General features: G+C 52.4%; 1 protein-coding gene across 1 annotated transcript; it reads left to right on the top strand.

Annotated features, from left to right (window-relative positions):
• Window positions 1-1136: 1136 nt before the first annotated feature.
• SLFNL1 (schlafen-like 1) lies at window positions 1137-4640 on the top strand. The gene is made up of 4 exons (XM_006886600.1): window positions 1137-1583; window positions 2945-3478; window positions 3709-3852; window positions 4518-4640. Exons 1-4 carry the CDS (start codon window positions 1137-1139, stop codon window positions 4638-4640), a joined length of 1248 nt encoding a protein of 415 aa, XP_006886662.1.
• The last annotated feature ends 5721 nt before the right edge of the window (window positions 4641-10361 follow it).

Genomic DNA, 10361 nt, shown 5'->3' with positions numbered 1-10361 from the left:
TAATTCGAGCTCCAGCCTCATTTCTATCACCAAGGCAATGTTTTTCAACTACCAGTTTTTCTTCTTTGTTTCTAACTTTTTCATTCCAGTCACCAGTTACTATTAATGCATCTTGATTCTATGTTCAATCTATTCCAGACTCTAAAAGTTGATAGAAATCTTCTATTTCATCATCTTTGGCTTTATTCATTGGTACGTATATTTGAATAATAGTTATATTAGCAGATCTTCCTAGTATGCATATGGATAGTGTCCTGTCACTCACAACCTTGAACTGTTTGACTATAAATGCAATTCCAGTCTTCTTCAACGTATCATCCTCAGCATAATACATTATATGATATAATACATTATCTGATTCAAAGTGGCTAGTCCAGTCTGTCTCAGCTCACTAATGCCTCGGCTATCAATCCAGGAACTCTCAACCACATGCCTCACCCTCCAGAACGGTGTATGCATAAGGCCCTTTTTCATGGGAGGCAGCCATAGACTTTGTCAATGTGTCAGAAGCCTAAGCTCCTCCTTCACTTTTGGGCCCTCTGCACTGGCCCAGCCTCTCATTTCAGAGCCTGTGGTAGGCTCACATCAGGTGGCAGATCAGCCAGGGAGAAGGCTGAAGGCCTCCTTTCCAAAAGAGATGTCCTGTCTTCAGGGTTTCTGGTGCCTGGAAACAGCCGTCATCTTCTAGTGGACGAGCCTGTAGGAAGGAGCAAGTTGGAGGAGGGTGGTGACTACAAGGCCTCTGGGGCTGTTGAAAGAATACGGAAGGGTCCTTGGAGTCCTAGGTATAGTTCCCATGACTTCTAGCTTTTGGGACATAACGCTTCCCTTATGGGCCTCAGTCTTCCCTTCTGTGAAATGGAGGGGCAAGGCCACTAGTTTCCTGATGCAGCCCTTTGTGACTCTTATTTCCTGTCCTAGGCCCTGGGTAGGTGACCAGCCCTTTCTTGCTGGTCCTTTTCTCCCTGGTTCCCCAAGGTTCTGCCCATCCCCTACCAATCTGTGAGCCTCCCAGGAACCTTGACCTCCTCTGAAACCACTCTCCCACTCCTCCACCCACCCCCGCCCCCGGAAGCTCTGGGTCCTGCTGAGTGTCCATGGCCCTGGGAAGAGCAGCCAGTGTGAGAGAGTGAAGAATGTCTTCTAAGGGAGACCCCTCCAGAGAACACCCCCAGAAAGAGACCCTCGAAGCACCGGTGCTGCGGCCTCCCGTAGAGCCCTTGGACGACCTGGCCCTGCAGGAGCTCTCCCTTGAGGAAGCCTACCCTGAGGCGGCTCCCACCATGCACACTCTCTGTGTGGACCACCTGAACCCTCAGTTCTCTGTGCCTGTGCTCACCTGCCTGCTGCGAGACACCCTAGAGCGGCTCGAAGTACCTGTGGCACGGGAGCACATCCAGGTGGTGAGGCAGCCAGGGAAGGCCTATGCGGTAGTTCAGGTGTCCACCCCCAGGGCCACCCTGGCTTCACTCCCCTCACGCCTGCAGAGGGCCTCAGAGGAGCACCTGATCCTTAAGGAGCTGGCAGCCCGAGGGAAGGAGCTAGTGTTGAGTGAGGGCTGTAAGCCCTCCCAGCACAGAGAGGTAAGTGGGAAGTCCCCAGGCCCATGAGACCCCAGGCCTTACTCGGGAGAGGAGGCCTGAGAGCAGATGGTCTGTGCAGGGCAGGGTGGAGAGGAGCATGTGTTGGAGGAGTTGGACCCTCCTCTGTGAAGTTGGGGACTGTATGAAAGTGACCATGAGCTGAAGCTGGCAGGATGGGCATCCAGCCACGAGGTTGCTGGATCTCCAGTTTTGAAGCACATGGGCAGTGGTGCTTCTTATGAAAGGCTAGAGTGGGACTCATCCCTGGGTCCCTTCACGTTCCCTCCCCAGACCTCGGCACACAGAGGTCCTGATTATCTCCTTGGCCCTCCTCACAAGTCATTCTGTTGACAAGCACACTTCCCTGCCCCAGGCAGTAAAGCAGGTGGCACCTGTTCTCACAGGGCTGTGAGCAGGGTCAGCCAATTTATGAAGCTGTCCTGGCACTGTCCGAAGCTGGGGAAGACCAGCAGTTGAGGACACGGCCTTGAGTATGCTCACCATGTTCAGAGTCTCCAAACACGAAAGTCCACGGGAGCTCAGGAGGTGGCAGGGAAGGGAGAGAATCAAGAGGACACGTCAGGATATGCAGGGGGAGGGGGATTAGTCACGGAGCTATATGATTTGATGGGTGAGGGAAATTGGAAGAATCTATTCTCCAAAACAATGTATTTGAATTTTATAAATAAACTAGTATATTAAAAAGGTCATGTCAGCAGTCCAGAATGTGATGGGCAAGGTTTTCAGGGAGATTAGGAAGGGGTGGGGTCTATGTTGTTAGGTACCGTCAGGTCGAGTATAACCCACAGCAACCGTATGAACAACTGGTCTGAACCCTGCCCTCCCTTACCGTCCTCATCATCTCTGACACACCTGAGCCCATTGCTCCAGTCACTGTGTCAATCTGCCTGGCTGAGGGTCTTCCTCTCCTTCACTGTCCCTCCATCTTTCCAAGTATCATGTCCTTCTCCAAGGAGTAGCCTCTCCTAGCAACATGCCCAAAGTATGTGAGAGGAAGCTTTGTCCTCTGCCTCCAAGGAGCAGTCTGGCTGCACTCTGCCCACTGGGCACTGTTAATAAGGCACCTCCTGGGATGACCCTGTCCTAGCCTTAGAGGTCTTTCTATAACCCACGAGGAAAAATATGGGTATACGGGTAGTCAGGCCCACACCCAGGAAGTTCCATGGTCACCCAGCCCCCAGAGAACCCACCAGGCAGGGGAAATTGTGAACCCTTGACTTAGCTGGCGCCTTAGGTCTCTCTATGATGACCAGCCTGGAATGTGGGGGCTCCAGCAGTGTGGCCTTCCTCACATGACTCTTGCCTTGCCCCTCAGCACCTCCTGATTCTCCCTCCCGCAGGAAGACGGTGGCCTGAGCCCGGGCAGCCTGAGCCCAGGCCCCAGCCCCCACGCCAGCCCGGAATGCAGTGGGAGGTCTTTGGTTCCAGTTGAACAGACTCAGCCCAAACAGTGCTGGAACCCACAGAGGCCGCGGGAATGGCACCACCGGCCGAGCGGTGTGCGCTCAGACAGTGCCATCGCGCACCAGGAGATTCTGGGCCAAGAGCGACTCTTCCAGGGCGCCTTCCTGGGCAGCGAGACGCGCAACGTGGAGTTCAAGCGCGGCGGTGGGGAGTACTTGAATCTGGCGTTCAAGCACCACCTACGGCGCTACGTGTGCGCCTTCCTCAACAGCGAGGGCGGCAGCCTATTCGTGGGCATCGAGGACAGCGGCCTGGTGCAGGGCATCCGCTGCAGTCACCACGACGAGGACCGTGTGCGCCTGCTGGTGGACGCCATCTTGCAGGGGTTCAAGCCCCAGGTCTTCCCAGACGCCTACACCCTCACTTTCATCCCTGTGATCAGTACCTCTGCCACCAGCGTCCCCCGTAAGGTGAGCCAGCAGGGCAGCACGATTTCTAGGTCTCGATTTTATCATCTGGCATCGTTTAATCATCTCTACAAGGTCGAGGAGGGTGGCAAAGGGGAGGTGAGAGAAGACAGGCCAGAGGGTAAAGGACACCCTGCCCCTGCGCTACCAGCATCCCTAAGGAGCCAGTGAGCAGCGCGCCAGTCACGTAGGTGGGATTCTGGGCTGCAGCTGTCCAGTATTGTCCTAAGCAGGTGATCCGTCTGTGTGTGCACCCGCCGAAGGCCCAGAGTGAGCCGCAGCTCTATGAAACCGACATGGGGGAGGTGTTTCTGCGGCGTGATGGGAGCATCCAGGGCCCGCTGACCAGTAGAGCCATCCAGGAGTGGTGCAGGCAGGTAACGAGGCCTGGAAGCCGCAGACCCCTTCAACAGCTGGCTGAGCAGCCCTTGGCAAGCTAGTTTCTCTCGGTCCTGAATTAATCCCATCTGTCCACTGCCCCGTGCCTGAGGACGAGGGCAACCAGAACTCCCAGGCATCGACATCCCGCCTTCCATAGCGCCTGGGATACGTTTCTCATGGGCTCACAGCTAAGGCACTCAATCCCTGGGTGGCTGGGAGAGCTGGGAGGTAGGACTATTTTGAAGTTATAACAAAGCTGAGGGACTGAGTGCTACTCCTTTAACGGAGGAGTGTGAAAGGGGTAACGGGTCCAAAAAGGCAATGTCAGGTGGTGGCCCAGGTGACGGATAACAGGGAGTATGGCGGAAAGGGCCTGAATGCAGCGTAGCCAAGCTGTCTCTGCTGCTGCTACTTGTGAGGCTGCAGAGGACCAGTCCAGTCCAGGGTCCAGGGTGCTGGTGTGACCTCACTTAGGCAGCCTCCCCTAAGACCCCAGAGCCAGCTTGTTCAGAGGTGGCAGCATGGCCGAGTGACCTGGCTTCCCACTTCACAGGGCCAGCGTGCTGCCAGTGGCTGTGAGTGAAGCCCATCACGCTCCAGTGGTTGGGTGGCCAGGTCTGAGCGGTCAGCTCAAACATCTGCTTCTCCCATGTCCTTTCAGAAGTGGATGGCAGAACAGCACAAGCTGGAGGAGCAGGTGAAGGCATTGACGCTGGAAAGGGAACAGCTCCAGCAGCAGCTGAAGCAGCACTGGCTGGTGTCTTGCACCTGCTGTGTCCTCTGAGGCACCCAGAGCCAGAGCAGGAGGGGCTGGTGCTCCAAACAGGAAAGAGACAGCATTTCCTGCTGCGTCTGTCAGAGTGCTGTCAGCAGACTGGGCTGGTCAGGGAGGCTGCTGTGCAGAGGGCCCGAGAGCCACTCTCCCCTCCTCCAGTCCTGCACACAGGTGCTTGAACCAGCCTCCCAGGCCTTAAGCTCTGTGCAGACCTGGGTCTGGGCAGCTCAGAAATTGCTCTAAGAGCATGATCCCCATGGAGACTGCTGTCAGGAAGAGCCTGACCAGAGCTCCCCCAAGACTGAGCTGGAAGGGTAAGGGACTGCTCCCCTTCTGAAATGCTGGTCTGAATCCATTTGGGATCTAGAACTCCAATTGGCCTGATGCTGCTAGGAAGAAATGTGGCACCTTCTGCAGAAAGGGAGGTACATTCAGTAACCGATGGCTTGTGGGGATTTGAGATTGTCAAAGCTCCTTAATAAACTGCATGTACCTGGATCAGAGTGCTTCTTCCTAGGACATGAGCCTGTCAGAGACAGCTGAGTCACCAGCCCTGTGTCAGTGTGCCTGTGTGACGGCACCACCAACCCTGGCTCTGACCACAGAGTGATCAGGCTCCAGTTCAGTTCTGTCTTGAAGACTAGGTGCCTTGGGCCCAATTGCTGTAATGCTTTGCTTCCGTTTAATCACCTGTAAGGATAATGTCCAACTCAGGGGTGGCAGATGCTGAGAAAACAGCAGGGAGAGTGCCTCACTGGAGAGGATTCCTGACCTGGACTTTCCTGTCTCCACCAGCACAGCTGGAGACACAAGTAAAACCAATGTCCAGCCATGCCACACTGGTGCTGAGCTCCCCCCACAAAATATCCCCACTTCAGCAGGCCCAAAGCCAAATAATGCCCGTCACAAGCCTCCACAGCTTGGCTTGCCCAACTCAGCACCTCAGCTGGTCCCCATGTCTCCACTCCAGCCACTGGTCACTTTGTCTCTGGAGCTCATGTCTCAGGGCCTTTGCACTGGCTGCTCCATCGCCCATTGCCTGCCATCAGTTATTTGCTATCTTTTTTTAAAAATGTATATATACATGAGGTGCATTGATTCAGTGACTGGGATAATCGGGATGGGAATGTCAGAGACAGTGTGATTGGCACAAGACAGCAGAGTTTAGGGCTGTTGTACATAGGGTCGCTATGAGTCACAAGCGACTCGAAGGCACATAACAACATATATATATATGTGTGTGTTTTTTAATTATTCTCCATCCTATCTTCAGGTTGATGTTCAACTTTCCTATCCCAACGTCAGCACTTCCTTGGTCACTCACACCAGTCACGGGGACCAAGTGAACATAAATCTCACCCCAGATTATCAAGCTTTCACCCCACTGAGCCTTTCTGAGCACCGTTCATGTGCTTCCAATTTCTCAAATAACCTTTGAAAAACCTGGTTCAACTCTATGGTTGGTGACACTCACCTCAGTGTCATAGTTCACTCATCTTCTCTAGACAACTTGGGGCTTGCCAGGATCACATCGGCGAGGGCTTTATTTCCAAGACTCTGGTGTGCTATTTGTTCCCCACTAAGGAGAGGGCCTCTGAGCACTGCTGCTTCACTGAGTGGCAGCCTACATGGTAGGACTGATGATTTTTGCCAGGCGCATAAACCACCTGGGGTCCCTTAGCAGAAGGGACTGGTCAGCACAGCTGTGAGCTGTTGTTAGATGCCACTGTGTCAACAACAACCCAGTGACCTTATGAACAGAATCTGCACCCTGCCCCGCCCTCCTCTCAGGTTGCCTGAGCCCGATGTTAATCCCCCTTGTTGAGGTTCTTCCCCTGCTCCCCCCACTTTGCCCAGCATTGTGTGAATGCTCCCAAAGGCCAGGAACCAACACTACAGCCAGCACAGATTTCAGACCAACCACATGCCCTCTCTAGGGGGACTACAGGCCTAAAGTGGCACATCATGGTGCTGTGGAGGTTAGGAGTCTCTGTTAAGTGATTGAAGACTGCGATCAGGAGGCTCATCTGGCAAATCCGCCACTAAATTGAAAAATTCTGTAGAACTGAAGATAATTTAAAAACATTAGAAATGGAGACTGGACCAAGGGCGACCTCTTCCCCCCACCCTTGGTGTATACCATCGAGTTGGACCCAAATGACACAGGAGATTGCCCCTCCTTTACCAGCAGAGCTTCTGGTGGACTTGAACAGTGCACCATTGGGACTACAGCATGGCTTCTTGCCATTAGACCACCAGAGCTCCCTGAAAGTGGACCATGGCAGCTGAATGGCCCTTATCAGGATGCCGGGGACACCAGCTTGACTGTAGCCTTGGGCTAGTTAATAGGTCTCTCCAGTATAGAAGAAAATGGGAAGATGTATCATTCCTCCTCGGTCCCTCTTTCATTGCCATTAAGCCAGAACTGACTCACAGCTGACCGTCCCTCAGTAGATTTTTGGAGGTTGTAAATCACATGGGAGGAACGTGCCCGTCTTTCCCCTGCAGAGCCACTGTTGGATTTGAACCAGCTACCTTTATGTTAGCCGCACAACTCACTATAAACTACACTCGTCACTCGTGTAGACTCAACGTACTAAAGGCTGTTGAACATCAACCATGTTAGGCATGAGGTAAACAGTTCCTCAGTCCTTAGTCATAAAAAACCTCCAAACTCATTTAGTTGGAATCCTCCAGTGGGAGTTTGCAAGGCTGTAAATCACGAGAGATTGCTTGTCTTTCTCCAGATGAGCCCCAAGTGGACGTGAATGACCAGTAAGGCAGCGCCCTCTGAGGCAGCAGCACAGCTCACTAAAAAGCTCGGGTTCAAGGTGTTTATAGGACTAGGTTCCATGCTGTACCAGTTAGTCCCCTCCCTCCTTCAGTCTCCAGGGAGTGGGAAGTGCAGTCCAGCTGTGGAACTCCAGCCTGAGATCTGGGCTCTACTGTGGGCAGAATTGTTTGCAGAGGAAGCTGCTTGACCCCAAGTGTGTTCAGTGGCTACAGCTGGAATGGGTACGAGTGTTACCACTACCCACAGAGGACAAGTTCAATGGCACTAACTTCAGTTTGGAGGGGAAAAAAGTCAAGGACAGTGACCTTAAGCTGCCTGGAAGGCCAGGGGTAGAGATGAACCGTGGTGTAAACTTCTCAGCTGGCAAGGGAAATTCTAGCCCATGGTTGCCTGGCTACAACGGCCGTTCAGGTCCAGTGCTGGGCAAAGGAAAGGCACCATAAAATACTAAGTGTCCATTCCTCCCCTCTCAAGGAGCATACCAAACAGCCACGGCTTTCCATCTCTCGCATTGCTGAAAACCTATTTGAAGGCTTCCGGGGAGGAATCCTGGTTCTTGTTCGAAAGGCTCTGCTCAGTTTCTAAGCAAAGCATGGCTCACCTTCAAATGCGGGCTACTCACCAGAGGCCAGCCTGGCACTGAGATCAGATGAGCACACAGCGCACCCCATGTTAAGCTCCCAGGTCTCCATCTGTCCGGTGGCATAAAGAGAATGAAAGCAAGCCAGGCCTCTTGTTCACTTTATTTATTTAAGTTCGAGAGTATACATGAGTCCAGCCAGAACAGAGCAGGCATACGGCTGGGCCTGTCGCTGTGTCAAGCTAAGAAAATAGCTTTTCATATTGCATTTCAGCTGCAGTAACACCATTCTGGAAGGAATCCACCCCGAGTCAAAGCTGTTTAGAGAAGGGCTGGAGAGGCAGTTTCCCAAAGATTCTTGGTTCTTTTTAAAAGCAACCCCTTGATGCAAGGAGTGGTTCCCAGTCCCAGAAGAGGAAGCGTGACTAGAGGTGGGGGCTGGGCTGGGTGTTAAAGTTCACTTCAGAGAGGAATCCACTTGCCACGTCTCAAGGAACATCAAAGTGACTGTCCCCCTTGGACAAGAACCAGCCCCAGCTGGTAGCAAGATCCCCACAGTTCAGGGCGGTCCAAGATTCTGAGTCTGGGTTTGCTGCTCCTGGTCCAAGTCACACCCTCCAGTCACCAGCACCAAAGTGTCCTAAGAACTAGCTCCGCAATCTCTCCATACTGAAGTCCACGTGGCACTGCGTCATGCCCAGGCATCCAAGAAAATGCACTCAAATCCACAGTGACGGGAAGGAGTTGGAGACCCAGCATGGTCGAGGGGCGCCCCACCAGCCTGTCCGTCATTAGCTCCCTCCAGTCCTGCCGCCACTCTTCCCAGAAAAGCAAGGCCGGCACCCGGGTCAGCACCAAGCAGGAGTCAGCACATGTGATGGACGGGTGAGTAACAAAGTTTTCCAAATACTTTTTCCCCATAATAAAATAATTTTAATAAAAACATAATTTAAAGTAAGTGTCCAAAGCTGAGTGTAAAATCAAAGTTGTAAACGCTATCAAAGTTTGATGGTTCTTTGAAAGAAACATCCTGTTTAAAAAAAGAAAATAAACACAAACTTTTAGCACTTTATGTGAGGTCTGTGAGGTAGAAGGTCCAGGCTTCTGCCGGGTAAACCAGCCGCTTTAGCTGAAGACCAGCAGGAGGGGCCTGGTGTGAGGAAACAGACCCAGAGCTGTGAGTTCCCACAGCTTGCATCTGCAGGCCCTCCTCCCCTCGAGCCTCCACCTGATGCAGCATTAGATCTCCCAGCACCAGCCTCCCAGCAGGGCTGCCAGCAGGGACTTCTCTACTTGGTAAGGCAGTTAGGATTCCACAATCACATTTGGCCTCTTTACTTTTATCTTTATATTCTTGCCTAGAAGGTGGAATATTTGCACTAGCAGACTATCTGGTCAAGGGATTAATGAGTTCATCTGTGTGCCATGCTCACTTGGCACACGAGTAAGCAGCCAGCGCTCTCCTGATCCTAACCTCCTTCTCATGCCTGCTCACGTACTTGAGGTTATCCCAGGCCAAGTGGTCAACCACTCAAGGCAAATGGGAAAACACGAAGATCATCACGTGATCATGCAGATCCGACCCCATCAGTAAGAGGACTACAGGTGTGCGGGGTACAGGGAGGCTGATCTACCCACAGGGAGCCCTGGGCACAGTGGTCTGCCTTCAAGATTTCCAGCCCTGGAACCCCCAAGGGGGCAGTTCTACTCTGCACTCCTGGGTCACTATGAATTCACTAAGGCTGGAGCATTGGAGCAGGAACTCCTTTTAGCTAGAATTGAACATCACCATCCCCCATAGTGTGGTTCTGTTCCTAAAACCCATAGCTCTGGTTTTTCTTTCAGGGCCTACAAAGTCCTGACACCACCCCAGCCTCTTCCAATAGCCTCACCATCTGCCAGTTCATCTTAACTGGACTTTATACAATCCCCAGCACTGCCCAGAATTCCTGCATTTTACCCCAAGTGGGTAAGTCCTATCACAGCAAAGACAGCTATTCAAATCTGTTCAGCAGACATTTGAATTCTGAAGGATTTATAGAAGAAGCATCAATTGACCATAAAAACTTTATTTTCTGAACAATATCCGGGTTAGGACACTCCCTGATGAATGTGCAACTTTACCAAAATGACATGTCACTCTTGCCAGCTCCATCAAGAGCTCCCAAGTTTATGGCCAAATAAAAACAACAACATCTGAGAACCCAGTGTTTCCAGAACTGTTCACACAGGCACCTGCATGGAGCAATCAGAAAGTGTGGCAACACCACAAATCAGCCAGTGGCTGGTGTCCTCTGCCCTCACCCTCCTCAGCGAGTGTGTCTGTGACCCACAATAACCTGACGATTTCAATCTC

This window comes from Elephantulus edwardii, unplaced genomic scaffold (genome assembly GCF_000299155.1).
Source record: "Elephantulus edwardii isolate Elephantulus edwardi_28Jun2011 unplaced genomic scaffold, EleEdw1.0 scaffold00049, whole genome shotgun sequence".
Classification (NCBI taxonomy): domain Eukaryota; kingdom Metazoa; phylum Chordata; class Mammalia; order Macroscelidea; family Macroscelididae; genus Elephantulus; species Elephantulus edwardii.
The sequence above is the reverse complement of the archived record's forward strand: the minus strand, read 5'-3'. Positions and strand labels throughout refer to the sequence as shown.

Bases quoted from the DNA above. Each gene is read 5' to 3' on its own strand.
- SLFNL1 (XM_006886600.1), top strand. From the start codon at position 1,137: ATGTCTTCTAAGGGAGACCCCTCCAGAGAACACCCCCAGAAAGAGACC. The intron at 1,584-2,944 runs GTAAGTGGGAAG...TCCCTCCCGCAG, and splicing joins AGCCCTCCCAGCACAGAGAG to GAAGACGGTGGCCTGAGCCC. The intron at 3,479-3,708 runs GTGAGCCAGCAG...TGTCCTAAGCAG, and splicing joins CCACCAGCGTCCCCCGTAAG to GTGATCCGTCTGTGTGTGCA.